The 21,684-nt window shown below is 42.8% G+C and overlaps 1 protein-coding gene across 1 annotated transcript in view; it reads right to left on the bottom strand.

Moving 5' to 3' along the window:
* Nucleotides 1-19,697, bottom strand: part of TMEM132C (transmembrane protein 132C) — an 835,455-nt gene extending 815,758 nt beyond the window's left edge. The window contains exon 1 of the mRNA XM_040347368.1: nt 19,224-19,697. Coding sequence (XP_040203302.1) covers nt 19,224-19,356 — 133 coding nt within the window. The 5' untranslated portion in view covers nt 19,357-19,697. The remainder of the gene's footprint in view (nt 1-19,223) is intronic.
* Between the last annotated feature and the right edge of the window lie 1,987 nt (nt 19,698-21,684).

The raw sequence follows: 21,684 nt of genomic DNA, 5'->3' as shown, positions 1-21,684 counted from the left end.
TGCCATTCAAAAGAACGGCAGTTCTTTTGAATGACTGTCTGTATGCACGGCAAGCTTGTCAGGAATCCTGTCGGGAAAACTGACATTTTTTTTCCTGACGGGATTCCCGGCCGTGTGTACAGTAAAATTCTTATTATATTGAATATATTGAAATTTGCTTGGTTGGAATGTAAAACGAATAATAGGTCAGAATGTATTTTTCCAAAGGAAAATGCTGTCCAAATTGGGAGCTTTCATTTTCCAGAAATGTTGGTCATAATTGTGACCTATTTCAGCAACATGCATTGGGTTCATTGAAAGAAGGTGAAAAGAATGGGCCAGATTCACGTCCAATCGTGTATCTTTGTGCGGGCGTAACGTATCCGATTTACGTTACGCCTCCGCAACTTAGACGGGCAAGTGCTGTATTCTCAAAGCACTTGCTCCGTAAGTTGCGGCGGCGTAGCGTAAATCGGCCGGCGTAAGCCCGCCTAATTCAAATTTGTAACAGGGGGGCGTGTTTTATGTAAATGTTGTGTGACCCGACGTGATTGATGTTTTTCCCGAACGGCGCATGTGCCGTCCGTGGAATTTCCCAGTGTGCATTGCTCCAAAGTATGCCGCAAGGACGTCATTGGTTTCGACGTGAACGTAAATGACGTCCAGCCCCATTCACAGACGACTTATGCAAACGACGTAACTTTTTCAAATTTTGACGCGGGAACGACGGCCATACTTAACATTGGTACGCCGCACTTACGCCACCATATAGCAGGGGTAACTATACGCCGGGAAAAGCCTAACGTAAATGGCGTAAATGTACTGCGTTGGACAGGCATACGTTTGGGAATTCGCGTAACTAGCTAATTTGCATACTCGATGCGGAATTAGACAGAAGCGCCACCTAGCGGCCAGCGGAAATATGCACTTACGATACGACGGTGTAACACAGTTACGCCAGTCGGATCTACGGGAAATCTATGCGTAACTGATTCTAAGAATCAGGCACATAGATACGACCGCGCAACTTAAAGATATGACGGCGTATCTGGAAATAAGCCGTCGTATCTCAGTTGAGAATCTGGGCCAATGTGTTTTTTAGGGGTGCAATTGGCTTAAAAATCTCCTAAGGGTTACAAAGGCTCCTTTCATCTATTTGACCATCCTAGGCCTGTTCTTATCCTGAAAATGGCCCCTTAATGGACTCATTACTTTTTTTGCACAGAAATCAAAAGCAGACAGCAACAAAAAAACTAAAATGAAGGGACAATATGCAAATATCAATGAGTTATGTATTTCTATTGCTCACCAAGACTGTTAACATATATGGTATTATTTGCGTATATGTCCAATTTATAGGGTCACACCGAGGCCCCCAGAATTGTTACTGGATGCGTACAGTTGTTTTAAACACTACCTTGTGAACATTTCTGTGAGGCTTATAAGTACTTATTGTGTAAGGGGGCTACCCAGGAGATCATTTCAAAAGCTGACAAATCTCACATCGGATGCCCCAAAGTCTAAGGTGGCAGGTTATCTTTTTAATCCAATGAATTGCCTTAGTTGAAACAAATTTACTATTTATGATATTGCCTTAAAAGCCTTTAAACCAAAAGTGAATCTCATTTGAAATGTCTAATCAAGTCAAGGGTGGCCATGAAAACATTGTAGATTATCCTTTATTTCTGAGTAATGTTTCTACTGTGTGTTTGTGAGCTGTGCATCATTGGGCAGGGATATTTGCTTTTGTTTTTGTCTGCCCAATCAGGTATGTCAGTCTAGGTAAATTATTGTCTAAAGAGGTGACCTACTTGCCAACAATTTCTTACTTCCCATCCACCTTTGGGTGTTCCCACTAAACTTCTAAAATAGGGAGCAGATTAATTTGTAGTGATTGTTATGTCAAATGTGTAGACACAGCAGAGTCCTCAAAACATATAATAAAACATTGAGGCTCGGTTCACATATGAGCCGAATGCGGCTCACAGCAGGGGTCCGGTGCATCCTGGTTCACCGTTTCAGGTCCGATTTCAGCTAAAATTTTTGGGCTGAATTTGGACCTGAAATGGACCAAAAAGATGTTTCTCCTGATGAAGTGAATGTTGCTTCACGAAACAGGTCGAGTAGTTAGACTTTACCTGACTGTTCTCTGTTTTTGCATTATAACTATGTATGATTATGTTGTGTACAGTAGGTGCCGCCTATTTTGTGTTTCCAGCGCGATGGGATCGCGCTGGAAATGATGCAACGGTGATGCGAGGCTGTGCTTCTCGTACTCTCTGCCCCCACGAGATGCCGCGCATCCATAGGAATCCATTGGGGGCCTGCGAGCGGGAGGAGGGACATAGCTCGGCGATGGCTCCCGCGACGGGGCTCGCGGGTGTCAATCTCGCCACTAGCAGAGACGAGATTGACACAATATCGGCGGCAGGTACTGTATCTTATGCTATCTTTTTATTACTATGTATCTCAATAAAAGTTGTATTTCTTTTAGAAATTTTTGACTTGTGTTGCAACTTATTAAAAAAAATCCCATGGGGAACTTTTTAGTATGAGATAATTTACTCTTTGGGGATGGAGCAGCACCGCTATCCAGTGTACCAAGACCTTTTTTTAATGCTTGATTGTGCTTCTGTTATGGCAGTCACTGAACATTTCCGGGCCTCAAAGGAAATTGGTGCTGGAAGATTTTCTTCTTACAGATGGTGAGATTGGAGGTCTGAACGAGGAGCATGCGACTATATAGCCCCACAAGTATCACTGACCACAAGTTCCACTCCAACTTATATCCAATGGTCAAAGTATCTCCATTTAGGGCCACCAGCACAACATTTATTTTTAACATTAGCCAGAGAAAGGAGGGGGGGTGCGGAGAACACCCTGCTCCACAGCCCTGTTCTCCCCTGTAATGGAGGCTACAACAGGAGAGGTTGCAATATACTGTGCACAGAAACGTCCAAAAAAAAAAAACAGATGTACAAGAATAGAGCAGGAAAATCTTATTGAAAATTTCAAGACATTAAAAAAAACAAAAAAACAAGGGTGGCTTCATCCTCCAGCCATTCTCTGCCAATAACATGATATTATTGATATATAGACAAATACTGTACATACACACAGTGGGTCTACTGCCAAGTCTAGTGACATTGCGTGTTCTTCCTGCTCCAATGCTCAGCACAGTACTGTAGTATTCTGAGCTCAGGCTGGAGTGGGGATGCTTCCCCCAGGGGGCATGTCTTTGACCGTCTGGGCACAAAGGAAGTGGCTCAATGGTGGAAGACTTTAACTGAGAACACTGGTGGCATTTAGTAAAATAAAGGAATTACTGTTGAGACAGCTCTGGATTAGAGGCAAGTATGTTTTTTTTCCCTTTACAGGTCTATTCATTTTTATTATATTTTTCCAAAAATGATCACATGTGGCCAGGATAAGGATTAGTATACACAGATTTTAGATGTAGAGAGAGTTGGCTTTCAGGGAAACAATAGAACACCACTGAAAAAGGATTATTAACAGATAATGCTTCCTGACCACAATTAACAGGTTGGATGAAATGCACAGTGCATTAAATATACTTACAGTAGTTAGTTAAACAGTACATACTGTATCTACTGGGCCTGGTCTATACATAAGACTCAAATAGAGGGAAAAATTAAGACAAAAGAGGGACAGAGGGATTTGATTCCAAAAGCAGGATTGTCCCTCCAAATGAAGAACCATTGGCATTTGCAATGGTTCTGATTTATTTAGGCAAATAGCAGTAAAGTGATGTCATATATGGCAAACATATTGATAATTCTAAGTGATCTCTGACAATCAAACTCAAACTTTCAACCATGCACTCCAGATCCTTCAAAAAAGCTTCATACTGTACATCGTTCCAGAAACAAAACAGAAATGCCCATGTACATCTAGGCCCAGATTCACAGACAGCGGCGCACATTAATGCCGCCGTAGCGTATCTCCTGTACGATACGCTGATGCAGCGCAGAGAGGCAAGCACTGAATTCACAAAGCCAGTGCTGCCAAAATTGTGCTGGGTTTCCTAGGCGTAAGCCGGTGTAGGTGGAAGTGGGCGTGAGCCATGCAAATGAGGCGTGACCCCATGCAAATGATGGGCCGAGCGCCAGACAGATACGTATAACGAACGGCGCATGCGCCGTCCCGTGGACGCATCCCAGTGCGCATGCTCAGAATCACGTTGGAACTACTTCCTAAGATACGTCGGATCACTGGCTACGGCGTGAACGTAACCTACGCCCAGTCATATTCACGTCCTACGTAAAATACATCGGCTTGTGTTCCCTGGTGCAGCCCTTTGCATGGATGCTGCTGAGTTACACCTCCTTTATGGGGCATAACTTTACACCGGACGTATGACTTTACGTGCACTGCGTCGGGCGCACGTACGTTCGTGAATCGGCGTATCTCCCTCATTTGCATATGTGTATAGAAAATCAATGGGAGCGCCAAATGCGTCCAGCGTAAATATGCGCCCACTCTACGCCAGCGTAGGCAAGTTACGTCGGTCGGATGAAGCCTGTTTTTAGGCGTATCTTAGTTTGTGGGCCCGGCACATAGATACGACAGCGCATATTTGCACTTACGCTGCAAATCTGGACATACGTCGGCGCAAGTGCTTTGTGAATCCGGGCCTTTGTGTCCAGAAATGTACACTAGACCTTAATGTGCTTATACTGTTTTCAGCGCCCCTCTGCTCTACTCTGTGCTTGGTTGGCTGCAAGCACCCCACACCTGTTCAACATTTTTTCGACAAAGCAGGTGAAGAGAGCACCTCTAATGCCGCGTACAGACGGTCATTTTTTGTGATGAAATAAAATTACATTTTTAAAAATGTCATTTAAAATGATTGTGTGTGGGCAAAATGTCATTTTATGTCTTCTGAAAAATGACAAAAAAAAAATTCGAACATGCTCGAATTTTTTATGTCATTCTTTAAAATGTCATTTTTTGTGTCATAAAAAATGATCGTGTGTGGGCAAAAATGACGTTTTAAACCCGCACATGCCCAGAAGAAAGTTTTGAGATGGGAGGTAAAACTACCATTCATAATGGAGTAAGCACATTCATCACGCTGTAACAGACAAAAAAGCACGAAACGCCTTTTACTAACAAGTAACCAGCTAAAAGCAGCCTCAAGGCGAATAGAACTTCCCCTTTAGAGTGCCGTCACTTTGTTCATCATTTTTCAAAACTATGGTGTGTATGCTACATCGTTTTTGAAAATGAAGTTTCAAAAAGTTCGTTTTTTTTCATCACTTCAAACTTCATTTTTTTTCCATCGCAAAAAATGACCGTCTGTATGCGGCATAAGGCTAGCTTCATGCTGTAAACCACAAACCACAGGTTACCGCAATGAACAATAATAAACGGTACTCTGTGTGGTGCATACTGGTGCCATTTCTTTCTAATTCATTAATGGCAGTGAGTGCTGAAGGACCTTGGGTAAGTGCACCACAACACACATGTGCAGGTCTAGTTTTCCTTCTGCTGCTGTGCATTAGCAGCCTAATCTAAGGGAGCATTAATAGCAGTGAAGAAAAAAAAAAAAAAAGGAATAAAAAAAGCAACTCGTTAAAGTGTGTCAACCCAAAACCTTCATTCAAAACTGGACTCCAGGTAAACATTTAAGTATATAGTTGAAATAAAGGATTTGTATGTCTGTACATTGATTTTTGTGATACAAATAGCTTTTCCAGGCAGCAATGTCAGGTTGGTGACCTGACATTTCTCTGCTGCAGTTAAGCAATACAGCCTTTACCCTCCCCACCTTCAGCATGTGACTGGACAACGAAGACACAACAGTAGAAAAACAACGAACCCCTCTGAACATTCGTGAGAACGTGCCTAGCTCGTATGTACTGAATCACAACTCATTGACTTCTGGTTCTGAGTTCTATTGTACAGGTAAATTACAAGAGGCTAATATCAAGTCAAAATCAGGTGCTTTTACTAGTTGCATTAAAAATACATTTAATAATTTTTAGTGAACATATTACTGCATTCATTGTTTTTTTTTTTTTATATCTGAAAAGACCCAGGATTCTTTCTCAAAATGTACATAATATATCTGTAAGGCCTCGTACACATGACCGAGAAACTCGATGGGCGAAACACATCGAGTTCCTCGTCGAGTTCCTTGTTAGGCTTGTTGAGGAACTCGACAAGCTTGCTTTGCGTACACACAGTCAAGCCAAAATCTCCTCGTTCTCAAACGTGGTGACATACAACAGGTTCTTGCTGGTTTTTGCCGAGAAACTCGGTCGTGTGTACGAGGCCTAACTGGATACTAACACTTATAGGTAAAGTTGATCCAGAGAACATCGTATTGCCTCTCGCGGGATCGGGAAGGATTTTTTTCTCCCTGCTATAGCAAAATTGGCTCATGCATTTTAGTTATTTTTTGCCTTCCTCTGGATCAACTGTGGGTATAGGATTGTGTATGTTTATATGGGATTGTATGATTTTTTTTTTTTAAATTGGGATTTATTTTCCCCCCTTTTAATGGTTGAACTAGATGGACTTGTGTCTTTCTTCAACCAGGCTAACTATGTGACTAGTGTATCTGACATAATATGCTTGCCATATATGTTCCTTCTGTATAATTAAAAATGTTTTACTTTAGAATTGGAAATCCACCAAGTCTTTCCAATTGTATCTCTTGTTGTAGGAACACAATGCCCAACCACTTCAAAATAGGTCCGGGGTTGTCGGATTGGTCTTGTATGTGGAGGATTGGCAGGTCAGGTAAGTAAATCTCTAATGCCCTCTCCCCTAGAACAAAACGAGCAGTTAACCCGGGCAGTCCGGGTACAGCCTTACTGCACAGGGAAGCAAGAATTCTTGATTTCTACTTAAAAGAGAAGTATGTTTTTTGTTTTCCGTTTTATACTTACCTAGGGGGTTGCAGCATGGGGCCGATGTTGCGTCTGTCCCCTGGTTCTCTACACTGAGAACAGAGCAATCGAACATCGCCAAGGGCTTGGTTCTCACAGCTCTCCTCTCTGCTCCTCCATGCTCACTGGAGTGCTGAGCTGTGGAGGGGGTGGGGAGCAGCGATCTTAGGCTCTCAGCGGCTCACTGAGAGGCTGAGAGGGGCATCAGTCCAGGCACCTGGCAGCTCCAGACTTTATTGTCGTGGTGACGCGGTGCCTGGACTGATTCCAGTGATGTCAGCAGAAAGCGGAGTTGAAAACGAATTGCACTCCATTGACCCATAGGAGAAGCCCAGACAAACAAGCTCAGGCTGGACTTAAACCACTTTAAGACTAAGCCTTTTCTGGCATTGTGTTTACATGTAAAATTCTGTATTTTTGACTAGAAGCTTTAAAGCAGAAACCCTAGCGGATAAAATGGTGGATGTCACAGTTTTTTATGTCACAGGGAATATAAATACCCATGAAAAAGCTATAGGCAGTGATAGGAACTCTGTAAAGAGAGATCTGGGGTCTATTAATCTCCAAAGGTCTCCTCTGCCCATAAAAGCATTTGATCACACCAAGACTGGTGTGATCAATTGCTTTCCCTATTTAAAAATTGCCCGGTTTACATCTGGGGAAACCGGAAGTGATGATGCTCATAGCTTCCAGTTTCCTATACCATAGAAGTGATCAGAGCCGATCCAGTCTCTGATTACCCCTATGGTCAGCTGATGGAAGTACCGGCTGGTCACTCGGGTCTCCCAGTGGGATGGGAGAGCCAGAGAAAGCCGCAATGGGAGGGGGGGAGACATCCCCTCGCGCAGCTTGTAAAAACAAGCCAGCAGCTAATTAGCCACTAGGATTGCTTTTATAAGAAAGACGACCATCGACTCTAAACAAACAATAAGGAATGATGCCTGCAGCTGCAGGCATCATGCTGGTATAACCACTCAAAGTCCATTGGCATACCAGTACGTTGCTGGAGTGAACAGAGCCATCGTAAATTTTACTGCGTCTATGTGCAACCTGATGTTTATTATAGTGAATGCAAATGTAGTAAAATGTACTTGCGAATTGAACCAAAAAACAAAACTGCATAAACTATATGCCATAATGTGCAATACAAATTCATAAAATTGCACCATTTGTGGCAATATAAAGAGTAAATCTAGCCTGAAAAAAAAGCGAAGACGACTCTAGTGCATGGTAAAACAATGTAACTATTTGGATCAGTGAATCTGAAAGATTTAGGTCTCTTGGAAGCAGGTGAAAAAAATGCTGCATTTGTAGCGTTTTGTTTCTATGGATCTGTTCACAGATGTATTGTTGGCTATAGGACAATACACAAAAGATCCGTAATGCAGCAATGTGTTCAAAGCCGTAAAAAAAAAAATAGAACGTTTTATGCTTGAGTGCAGTATTTTAGGCATATATGCTTTGCTGTTTTTTTATTTATTTTTTGCCTTCCTCTGGATCAACTGTGGGTATAGGATTGTATGATATATATATATATATATATATATTTTTTTTTAATATTGGTTTAACTAGATGGACTTGTGCCTTTTTTCAACCTCACTATGTAACTTATATAAAATATGGCCCGGATTCAGAAAGAATGGCCTAAGTTTCTGCTGGCGTAGCGTATCCCATATACGCTACGCGGCCGTAACTTAGAGAGGCGAGTACCGTATTCAGAAAGAACTTGCGCTCTAAGTTACGGCGGCGTAGTGTAAATGGGCCGGCGTAAGCCCGCCTAATTCAAATTATCAAGGCAGTGGGCGTGTTTTATTACAATGAGCCGTGACTCCATGTAAATGAGTGGCCGATCGAACGGCGCATGCTCAGCGTCACGTCGCTAATATTTTCCCCAAGATACGTCGGCTCAATGCTTTGTCGACGTGAACGTAACATACGCCCAGCCCCATTCACGTACGTCTTACGAAAAAACTACGTAAAATACGACGCTGTTCCGACGTCCATACCTTAACATGACTTACCCCTGCTTTATGAGGGGTAAAGTTACGCCGGACCGACGCCTTAGGTAAACGGCGTAGCTAAATCCGACAGGTGCAAGTACGTTTCTGAATCAGCGTATCTAGCTCATTTGCATATTCTACGTGTAAAACTCCGGAAGCGCCCCTAGCGGCCAGCGTAAATATGCACCCAAGATACGACGGCATAAGAGACTTACCGTATGTCAGTCGTATCTTGGACAAATTCTGGCGTATCTGATTCTTTGAATCAGGCGCACAGATACGACGCCTCACATTCGGACTTACGACGGCGTATCTGGAGATACGCCGTCATAAATCCTTTGTGAATCCGGGCCCATATGCGTAAGTCAGCTAGTAGTGGATGAAAACAAATGTTACCCTGTATATACTTACATTTCTGTGCCTGTACATGTGTAAGTGCAACATCTTGCTTTTTTACTCAGGATCTTTCTGGCAGCCTCTGCCCACAAGATCCTGTGTATAAATATCCATAAGTGTTTACATCATTGTACAAGAGGCCAGTCTGCTAAGGATCATACAAGTTATTATTCCTAATTGGGTGGATTCCAATTCTCCGCAGGTCATACAGATGTACGTGTAGATATTCAGGACAATCAAAAACAGCTTAACTGGTGGTTCTCCCGACTTCATTATTCCTTGTTTAAAATAGCGAGAAAAAAAAAAAGACAAGTATGTTTGTGTGTGTTGACAGTGTGCAACTCACGCACTTCTAATTAAGTGAAAGAACTCTTTTCTAGACGTTGGAATGAGTTCTCTGCTTGTGAGAACCACATCCGTCCAAATGCTTTAATCCTCCAGTTCACCAGGCAAAGCCCAGAGAGGGCTTGTGAGCTGGACGAGGGGGGGGCTGAGATCACTCAATTAAAGCTCTCCTGGAACTCAAGCACGCTGACATTGTAATAAGTTTGTACGGCCTTTCAGAACAGACCATGAACTATAAAATCAAGCTGCCTGTAGAGAGTGTTCCTCGCTCTCTGCAGGGAATTAATATTGTCCCCTTTTATCTCAATGAGCCATAATCAGGAACTCTCAGCAGCTGTGGTTGGTGTTGGTGGATTCTGGCACAATCACCACCCTCCAAACAGCAAGCTGAGCTAAAGCTGATCCTAATTCCTGAAGAGTGAGATGCTCTCACAATGCTGAATTGTTTCTCAGGGAAACCTTTTAAAATATTAAGGGGTCCTGGAAGCGAAACCTTACATACCTTTCTTGGCTTAATCTCTTCTTTGCTTTGAAGTTCAAGCACATTCTTGGTTCCCATAAGCCAATCCGGGATCTTATATCCAATAACTGTTGCTGTTTGACTTTGTGAAAACATGCATTGCATTCTATAACCTATTATCTAGGAGACGTAGAACACTACTGCTGCATTCTTAATGCCCAATCAAAGTTTCATGCACAAGATTAAAGAGATTGTAAAGGCTCTTTTTTTTAAAATAACAAACATGTTATACTTACCTCCTCTGTGCAGTTGGTATTGCACAGAGCAGCCCGGATCTGCCTCATCGCGAGTCCCTCTGGTGCTCATGGCCCCTCCCTCTGGTGAGTGCCCCCTCAGCCAACTGCTTTCTATGGGGGCACCCAAGCCAAGTCAGAGCTCTGTGTATCCATTCAGACACAGAGTCTGACGTGGCCCACCCATCTCTCCTCTGATTGGCTGACCGATTTAGATTGACCGCCAAGAAGTCAATGGCACCACTGCTGTGTCTCAGCTAATCAAGAGGAGTGTCTGGGACAGCTACATTCCTGCAGAGAGAAGGGACTCAGGTAAGTAATTAGGAGGGGGTGCTGCTACACACAAAAGTTTTTTTATCTTAATGCATAGAATGCATTAAAGGGGTTGTAAAGGAATTTTTTTTTTCATAATAAGCATCCTTTACCTGCAGACATTCCTCTTCTCACTTCCTCATTGTTCATTTTTTCTCAGAAGTTGCTCTATTTCTTCTCTGTTCTGTTCACTTCCTGCTTGTCTGATGGTTACTCACCACCGTGAAGGAAGGCTTAACTGCGGTGGTCAGTGACGTACTCACCCCCTCCTGGGAACTACATGTGTGTGGCAGGATGCTCTCTACATGTTAGAGACTTCAAGGAGGTGTGAATTACTTGGTGTGCCGCAATGCATACTGGAAAATGTAGTTCTTACATGAACGAGCGCCGCAAACCAGGAAGTGAATGAGAGAACAGAAACTAGAACGCCGGAGGTGATATAGATGAAGGAATTTAATAGGTATTTACTCGTTTTTTAACATAATCATTACACTATTCTATCTGTCTACCTTGCAGACATTCATTTTAGGCCATTTTTTTTTTCCTTTACAACTCCTTTAAGAGAAAAAAAAAATCTGCCTTTACAATTCCTTTAAACATTTGAATGTAATCACCTACTGAGTATGCAGCTCCCCTTCTATGTTCCAGTTTAAGCCCTGGTTCGCATTGGTGCGATTTGACAAATCGCATGTCAAATCGACGGCATTTGCCAGCAAAGCCACTGTCCTAATCGGTGCAACGCCTCATCTGCAGCGCTGCACCAATTTCAAAAAGTAGTTTCTGTACCACTTTTTTCCGATTTCGGCCCGCGATTTACATTGACATCTGTGAAGAAACCTGCACAGATGTCTCTATAATCACGGCCAAAATCGGGACTGACAGGTGGGAGTGAAATCGTGCGAGTTGGCTTGGCATGGCTTCATTCCCGCAGCCCAGTGTGAACCTGGACTTAAGCAGAACTTCACCTTAAAAAAGAAGCTCTGCTTTATGCCCCCCTTGTTTTTGGCACTTTTTTGGGGGGCACCTGGATTTGACAGGTACCCACTCCCATTTCAGGTTGGCACTCCACCGGAAGTACCTTCTCCTCAAAACATTCTGGGGCATGTCACAGGTCCCTGAAGGCTGTGGAACCATTAAAAAAAATCACAGCACAGTTCACGCTTTGGAAGTGGTAGACATACCCACAGTAGAAATGCCAGTGCCCCTAAGACGGTCTTTCAGGTGAGCATTGCTCTGGACCCCTGGATAGGTAAATGCCTATTTAAAAAAAGTCAGCGGCTACATTATTTTTAGTTGCCGACTTAAATTTTTTCTTATAATACAGCATGAAGAACTGCTTTAAGCAGGTGCCATGCCTTCATTCCCCAGGTTTCCTGTTCCTTTCTCTTGCAGGATCATATGGACCCCCCGTTGCATGCTGGGACTACAGTTGTGTCTCCCTACACTGTGTGCATCCATAGAAACACACAGCCTCATAGCATAGGAAAGCAAGGCACCCCTCCCTTCTCCAAGCTAACAGACTAGCTGGAGATTGTAAGCTGCAAGTACTTGCATAAGAATTTTAACATAGTTTACTGGGGAACGCTTATATGTGCAATACCACTTTAAACACTAGTTTGCTTGGTTAGGGTACATACATCCTACTTTGGATCCTATCAGTTGCTTGATGCATATGGCTGTAACATAAATCTTCGAATGTTCCTTTTATGGTACAGATAAGAAACCTCTAGTCTGCTGTATGGTGCATTTTAAAACTGTGGGGTTGGTTACTAAAGGCAAATGGCTGTATTTTGGGAATTTTATCCAGAGCTTAGTAAATATGGTGACATTTCACTTTGGAATAAATAATCAATCAAATGCAAGTTTTTTTTTTTAAATATAGCATTTATGCTTGTACATGATTGGACGATGGAAGTCAGCAGAGCTTCACCTCTGGGAACAATTCCCATGCAACATGCAACTTCCCTTTCCAAAGTGAACAGTATAGTCACCTTTAATAAATCAACCCCTGTGTGTCTTTTTATATATATATAGTCAGCACATGTGACTTCTAATAGAACAGGATAGCACTAAAATACATTTGTAATTGCAGCTGAAACTCATATAAGTGCACCGGTTACAAATGCACTATGGAAAATGTAATAAGCCAGTATTTCGGCTCCGATCGGGTCTCTAATCTACAATCCCGGAAGCAACGTCACAACGTCACTTACGGTGATGGCAATGACGCTGATTTAAAAAAAAAATGACAGTATGTAAAAAAATAATAAAATAAGAATAAATAGTTTTTAAAGTGCCCTGGTCTCCGCGAGCTCGTGCAGCAAAGAAAACGCATACATAAGTCACGCCTGCATATGTAAACGGTGTTCGAATCACACATGTGAGGTATCGCATGTGAGGTATCGCCACGATCGTCAGAGTGAGAGCAATAATTCTAGCAAAAGACCTCTCTGAAACTCTAACCTTTAGTCCGACGGATTTGTGTACACACGATCGGATGATCCAACGGAACACATTTGTTGTCAGAAAATTTGAGAGCATGCACAGCCAACTTTTGTTGTCGGAAATTCTGACAACAATTGTCCAATGGAGCATACAGACGGTCAGAATGTCCGATAAAACACATCCATTGGACCGTTGTCGGAATATCCAATCGTGTGTACGTGCCCTAAGGATACATACTTGAATAGAATATGTTTAAAAGACTGTAGAGTCACTTTAAAGCAGTGTAAAAAAAGGCAATATATTGCAGCTTACCAATCATAAGATGCTGTGGCTGAAATCATTTTGTGTTTTTTTACACTTTTCACCCCATTTTTTTTGGAGATCTGGCTAGTAATATACCTCCAGTATTAGCATACCCCCCCCCCCCCACTCTGGATGAAGGAGCACAGGGGGCACTTTTGGACAGCAGCATTGTTAGTCTGAGGGGGAGGAGATTGTTATATATACCCTAGCAGATTTAGATACACTTACAAACTGAAGCCAAACTCCAGCTCACACTACAGTTGCACAAGCAGTTAGACCCCTTTCACACTTGGCACGGGAGGTGTGGTGGCGGTATAGCGGCACGATTTTTAGCGCCGCTATATTGACGTATTTACCGCAAAATTCGGCCACTAGCGGTGCGGTTTTAACCCCCGCTAGCGGCAGAAAAAGGGTTAATATCGCCGGCAATGCTCCCCTGCAGAGGCCCATTGCCGGCGGTATTACCGCGGTTTCAATTGGAAGGAGCGGTATAGGAGCAATAAACATCCCACTCCTATACCGCTCCAAAGATGCGGCTAGCAGGACTTTTGGAGCGGTCCAGCTAGCGCACAGCTTCAGTGTGAAAGCCTTCGGGCTTTCACACTGAAGACTGCAGGGCACAATTTTTTCAGGCGGTATAGCAGCGCTATTTTTATCGCTAAACCGCCTGAAAAACGTGTCATTGTGAAAGGGGCCATACAGTTTATTTTTCCTTTTGGGATAAAGGTTTTAAATGTATAAATAAAAGCTGATCATTGCAAGTACCCCTGTCAGTGGTAAATGGTTTGTATCATCCATCTAACAGATACAATCTGCATAAGAGCTTGTTATGTTGAAAAACAACAGACCTACTGGCTGGATCAGATGCAAATAAAGAGAAAAAATAAATAAAAGAAAACGAATGCAGCCATCACATCTCATGCCACGTACACAGGATCGGTCCATCCGATGAGAACGGTCTGATGGACCGTTTTCATCGGTTAACCGATGAAGCTGACTGATGGTCAGTCGTGCCTACACACCATCGGTTAAAAAAACGATCGTGTCAGAACGCGGTGGCGTAAAACACAACGACGTGCTGAAAAAAACGAAGTTCAATGCTTCCAAGCATGCGTCGACTTGATTCTGAGCATGCGTGGATTTTTAACCGATGGACGTGCCTACAAAAGATCGTTTTTTTTTTCTATCGGTTAAATTTAAAACAAGTTGGCTTTTTTTAACCTATGGATAAATAACCGATGGGGCCCACACACGATCGGTTTGGTCCGATGAAAACGGTCCATCAGACCGTTCTCATCGGTTTGACCGATCATGTGTACGCGGCATCAGAATTATTAAACAGCAATATAATAACTGTTTGCTTTGGGTATAATACTGCTTTACACACACTAAAGAATCCTACAATTACGAGAAGCAATAACCTGTGATTACCCCAATCCATAATTAGATTAATAGTAAAAGTCTAACCATTGCAAGTACCCCAAATAAACAGCGAGGCTCTCCTGCAGTAGAATGTAATATCTACCAAAAGAAAAACGCAACAAGCCCAGGAACTCAACTGAAATGAACGGACCCTGATCACATCTTGGGGCTGTAATGCCGTGCATCCCAGAAAACATGGCCTGCCCTAATCTTGCTGCGTTGGCAGGCAGTTTGAAACCCCCATAAAATGTATAGTAATGAATATGATAGATGTTATCATATTCACATGGACTTTTTCCTTGCATTTTCAGGTCACTACATAAGACAACACGTGTAAAATACTAGAAAACATGGATGAGTTCATGTTACATTCTTATTATGATGCAATATACTTTATGTCACTCTGTAAACCAGCACATTTCTTTTTCCTATCATTTTCTTTTCCTATCATCCATCTATAGCAGCTAAGTCTGATGTATGACTGTAGGTGGACAAGCAATATAAGGGGCACAGCTTCATCATATAAATGCATTGTGAATTACCTATAGCTCAAGTTTTTTGTGGCATTTATCACACAGTGACTCCCGGAATAAGGAAATTTCCAATAATGCTTATGAATTGCAGCCCTTTAAATAGCATGCTTTACAAGTGAAGCGCTGGCACATTTATAATTGCACAGACAGCCAACTGAATGAGTGAAAGTGCTTCTCAGGATGGAGCATTCAGCTAAAACATTCACCGGGATGCTGATGTGGGTCGTTTCACGCTCTCAGCGACACAACATAAGTGCAATCATCTATGTCATGTTTCTCATATTAACAGATGGGTATAATATCAACTGGACAATCTCATCACCATCAAATTATACGCCATTCAGAAAACCACAATTCACTTATTTTCTCTTGTCTGTGTTTAAAGTATTAGGTTTAATCTTCACATTGGATCGTGCGTCTAGGGGCAGTAAATTTCTTCAGCTCATATTTTATTTTATTTTATAGTGGCTTACACATTTATTTGAAAACTTAAATGGGAGTCTTTAAATTCACCAGCAATAAAACAAACTGCATAATAATGTGTAACAATGTAACAAGGGATCTTTACTAGTATCCCAAAGCAGAAAATGTTCATGAACAATACACCTCCCACCTGCAGTTTGCTGCACAGGTACATTGGGCACATGCCAAAAGGCAGTGGCGTTCTGGGGGCAGGGAGAGAATAGATAGATAGATAGATAGATAGATAGATAGATAGATAGATAGATAGATAGATAGATAGATAGATAGATAGATAGATAGATAGATAGGTTATATCTGGTATGCCTTTTAGTTAACACAAATAACCAATCGGGTAAAGTATTGATTAATCAATCGATAGATAGATTCCATGCCTACTTCATTAGGTGCAACTGCCCAATAACACACGATAGATAGAACACAAATAGTCAATGAGGTACAGGATATATAGATAGATAGATAGATATATATATAGATAGATAGATAGATAGATAGATAGATAGATAGATAGATAGATAGATAGATAGATAGACTACTTCATTAATTGCACCAGCCAATGATAGAAGATAGATGGAACCCAACATATCCAATTAGGTACAGTAAAGATGGATAGAATAGATAAATAAATAGAATAGATAAATAGAATAGATACATAAATATTATATCAGGTATGACTGTTTGATAACACAAATAACAAATCAGATAAAGGATTGATCAATCAATCGATAGACAGACAGACAGACACAATGCCTACTTCATTAGGTGCACCTGCCCATTAACACCAGAGAGAACACAAATAGCCAATCAGGTAGAGTATGGAAAGATAGATAGATAGATAGATAGATAGATAGATAGATAGATAGATAGATAGATAGATAGATAGATAGATAGATAGATAGATAGATAGAATCAGAAGTTATTATATCACGTATGTCTGTTTGTTAACCAATCAGATAAAGGATAGATGGATTGATAGAGAGAATCAGAAGTTATATCTGGTATTCTGTTTGTTAACACAAATAACCAATCAGATAAAGGATAGATAGATAGATAGATAGATAGATAGATAGATAGATAGATAGATAGATAGATAGATAGATAGATAGAGAAGTTATATCAGGTATGCCTTTTAGTTAACACAAATAACCAATTAGGTAAAGTATTGATTAATCAATCGATAGATAGACTCCATGCCTACTTCATTAGGTGCAACTGCCCAATAACACACAATAGATAGAACACAAATAGTCAATGAGGTACAGGATGGATAGATAGATAGATAGATAGATAGATAGATAGATAGATAGATAGATAGATAGATAGATAGATAGATAGATAGATAGATAGATACTCAATGAGGGAGATTTACTAACACTGGAGCACATAATCTGGTACAGCTGTGCATTATAACCAATCAGCTTCTAACTTCAGCTTGTTCAAATAAGCTTTGACAATAAAACCTGGAAGTTGATTGGCTACCATGCACAGCTGCACCAGATTCTGTGTCCCCCTGTTTCAGTAAGGGCTCTTTCACACGGAGCGTACCGTTTCTGGGTCCGCTCCGTGTGTCTCCGTCGGCTCATCGGGGATCCCCGCTGAGCTGTTGGCGGATAGGGCGGTCCCCGCACACAGTGCAGAGACCGCCCTGTCTCAGCTCCGCTCTGCCCTATGGGGAACCGGATGCAGACGGACCGTCTGTCCGTCTGCATCAGTTCCGTTCCGCCGGACGGAAGAAAAATAGGGTTTTCTTCCGTCCGAAAACCGGATCCCGACGGACGCGGACGTTAGCAGATGCTCCATCCGCTAACGGACGCGATCCCATAGGGATGTATTACAAGTCCGTTAACGGACTTGTAATAACGGACAGGCGGAGTGGACGTCTGAAAGGGGCCTTAATCTCCCCCAATCCCAGCTTCATTAGGCGCACCTGCCCGATAACTCAAGCTAGATAGAACAAGAATAGCCAATCAGATACTGGTTGGATAGACAGTGGGTGGATAGATTGATTCAGAAGTTAATATATCAGGTATGTACACCTGTTTGTTAACAGAAACGATAGATAGATAGATAGATAGATAGATAGATAGATAGATAGATAGATAGATAAGACCATAGGGACATTTATAAAACTAGTGCAGAAAACTTCCACCTTATTTTCTCTGTTGCCCAGGCTGTACTTTAGGGATAATTAGCTAACAATTGTTAAGGCTGCCATACCTTAAGGACCAAATTGCATCTACGTGTTTCACATTAATGCATCACATGTTAAATGCGTTGGCGCATTGAGCCACCATTCATTTTGAATAGCGTGTGTTGAACCCGCTGCAAATCATGGCAAAGTACTATAGTGTGCTTTGGCAAAAATATTGGACATGTCCGATGAATTTGGCATTTTTATGTGTTGGAAGCCCATTGATTTCAATATACGGCTTTAATGCAATGCACCTCAGCGCGTGACATACATGTGTGTTAACATGTGTGCATTAGGTGCTGGACAAATGGTCCCTAAAATAAAACTTGTTTAGTTTTTGCGCAGACATACAGTAAGTGGCTTTATATTATTCTTTATTGATGCATGCAATGTCCCTGTTAAAAAGAAATAGGTTCTTCTGCCGAGGACTTAAAAAGCTTTAAGCACATGCACACAAAAAAGGCAAAAATCCCTTCTCCAGGTACCCAGGGTATAAACTTGTAGAAGGGTGTCTTCAAGTGCCATGGGAAAAAAGGCTGGCAGGGGATTGAAACATGCTGAACAATAAGCAGCCTCTTATCTGTAATCCCCTGAGGTCATAGGAAGCCACCAAAGCTTTCCAACAGGAGAACAGGGAACATATCAGGCAGGGATATATACCGCTACACATCATGTGATGGGACCAGCAAAGCCCCCTGCTATCCCAGGCATGAAAACTGTCACTTGTTTCCATCCTTCATCTTTAGGGAGCATTCCTGTCACTCACATGGGAGCAGATCTCACATCCTTAATGCATAAAAAGCAGAAAGCCATTCTGTCTGATACTTGCATCCAAGCCTTGATGATGATCAAGAGAGGGTTTTAAAATGTAGCAACGTTTTCAATAGTTACTTGCAAAACTTGTGAGTGAAGGGGTTAAGTTAAATGCAACAGTGTGCCCAGACTGGGCAGCATTAAGAATATGAGATCCTGGAAGGACAGGCTTTATACTAAACACCAACTATCAATGACATGTAATACAATTAAGAGGAATCAGGATTAGGAGCCACTTAGCAAGCACTGATTGGATGCTTGCATCCCTCTTCCTTGGCATGTCTAAGTTCTCCAGGTCCTATCCTGAAGAAAAAGAGGACCATCCATCACTTACCTCTACAGAAGAGCATAGCAAGGATGAGGCTGACCAGGGTGGCCAGGCTCCAGTTCCACAATCCTGAGCTGCCCATAGCTGCAGCCAGCATGCCCGATCGTCCCATGGAAGGCTTCCTAGTCGCTAGGACCATAGGAGGTGCTCCTAGTCCCTGACCATAGGAGGTGCTCCTAGTTCATAGGCACTGATCATAGAAGGTGTTCCTAGTTCCTAGGCACTGATCATAGGAGGTGCTCTTAGTCCCTAGGCACTGACCATAGGAGGTGCTCCTAGTTCATAGGCACTGACCATAGAAGGTGCTCTTAGTACCTAGGCACTGACCATAGGAGGTGCTTCTAGTTCCTGACTATAGGAGGTGCTCTTAGTCCCTAGGCACTGACCATAGGAGGTGATTTTAGTTCCTGACCATAGGAGGTGCTCCTAGTCCCTGACCATAGGAGGTGCTCCTAGTCCCACACCATAGGAGGTGCTCCTAGTCCCACACCATAGGAGGTGCTCCTAGTCCCACACCATAGGAGGTGCTCCTAGTCCCTAGGCACTGACCATAGGAGGTGCTTCTAGTTCCTGACCATAGGAGGTGCTCCTAGTTCCTGACCATAGGAGGTGCTCCTAGTTCCTGACCATAGGAGGTGCTCCTAGTCCCTAGACACTGACCATAGGAGGTGCTCCTAGTTCCTGGCCATAGGAGGTGCTCCTAGTCCCTAGGCACTGACCATAAGAGGTGCTCCTAGTTGCTGGCCATAAGAGGTGCTCCTAGTTCCTGGCCATAGGAGGTGCTCCTAGTTCCTGGCCATAGGAGGTGCTCCTAGTTCCTGGCCATAGGAGGTGCTCCTAGTTCCTGGCCATAGGAGGTGCTCCTAGTTCCTGACCATAGGAGGTGCTCCTAGTTCCTGACCATAGGAGGTGCTCCTAGTTCCTGACCATAGGAGGTGCTCCTAGTTCCTGGCCATAGGAGGAGCTCCTAGTTCCTGACCATTGGAGGTGCTCCTAGTTCCTGACCATAGGAGGTGCTCCTAGTTATTGGCCATTGGAGGTGCTCCTAGTTCCTGGCCATAGTAGGTGCTCCTAGTCCATGACAAAGCTTCAACTTCACAGGTATGCCACCTTCACCACCAGGGAGGGAGCTCTCCTACTGTCCATCCTGGGCTGGATGCTGCGGAGTTGCCATCATCGGATGGAGCCAGGCTCCCCACATCGCTGGTGACAGAGAAGAAGGAGGAGGACTTGTTGGAGAAGATGTGGTCTGATGAGAACTTTCTCTATTCCCCATCACCATAGACTGGCCCCCCGGTAATGTGATCGCAGCACTCAGCTGCACAGGGATGATAGATCCAGGCTGGGGAAGTTGTTGTGCTCAGATGCTGGTGTCCCCCGCTGGCTGCACATCCCTCCCCTGTCTGCTCCTCCGCTCTCCTTCCCAAACCCACCAACTCTCCCCATTTCATAGTAAAAAGAAAGCGAATGACACGCCGAACAGCCAATCAGCGGCCGGGTCGGGGGGGGCTGGGCGTGGCCTCGTGCCATACTTGTGGATGTGTTCATTCAAACAGCTCAATGAGCGCAGCTTAGTTGAAGTAACCCTTTGATTGCGGGGTGATCTGTAAGGAGATCCCCCCTGGAGGGGACAGGACCACACTGTGTCATTCTCTGCTGTCACACATGTCACTGCTTATCTGTAAAGCCGGCAGAATAAAGTGTACAATTGATATCAGAAAGAGAGAGAAAATGCAATAAACAGAGAAACGTAAAGTGATTGTAAACGATCACCTTGTAAAACAAGTTTACAGTAAAAAAAAAAAAAAAAATTGAAAGGCAAAACATTTTTGTAAAGATTTAAAAACCAACGTTTACCCTTTTTTAACCCCTTCAGCCCCGGAAGGATTTACCCACTTCCTGACCGAGTCATTTTTTTTCGATACGGAACTGACAATTGCGCAGTTGTGCGACGTTGTACACAAAACAAAATTTGATGTCCTTTTTTTTCCCCACAAATATATCTTTCTTTTGGTGGTATATGATCACCGCTACGGTTTTTATTTTTTGCGCTATAAACAAAAAAAGAGCGACAATTTTGGAAAAAAAAAAAGTATAGTTTTTACTTTTTGCTATAATACATATCCAAAAGAAACAAATTTCTTCATCAGTTTAGGCCAATCGCAATAGGCGTATATTGATTGGTTTGCACAAAAGTTATAGCCAGGGCCATCTTAATAGCATCATGAGCCCCTGGGCAATCTAATGCTATGGGGCCCCTACAAGCTTGCCCCAATTTACGCACCTACTCTCAAGAATGAAAGTACAATATTTCTACTTTACAGCGTGTCACTTGCTACTGTCCCCTGCCACCAGATTCAGCATGTCACTTGCCAACGTCACCTGCCTCCAGATTCAGCATATCACTTGCCACCGTTACCTGCCTCCAGATTCAGCATGTCACTTGCCACCGTCACCTGCCACCAGA

The sequence above is a fragment of the Rana temporaria genome, chromosome 1, assembly GCF_905171775.1.
Source record: "Rana temporaria chromosome 1, aRanTem1.1, whole genome shotgun sequence".
Taxonomy (NCBI): domain Eukaryota; kingdom Metazoa; phylum Chordata; class Amphibia; order Anura; family Ranidae; genus Rana; species Rana temporaria.
Note: the sequence above shows the minus strand (reverse complement) of the source record. Positions and strands in the feature narration are given on the sequence as shown.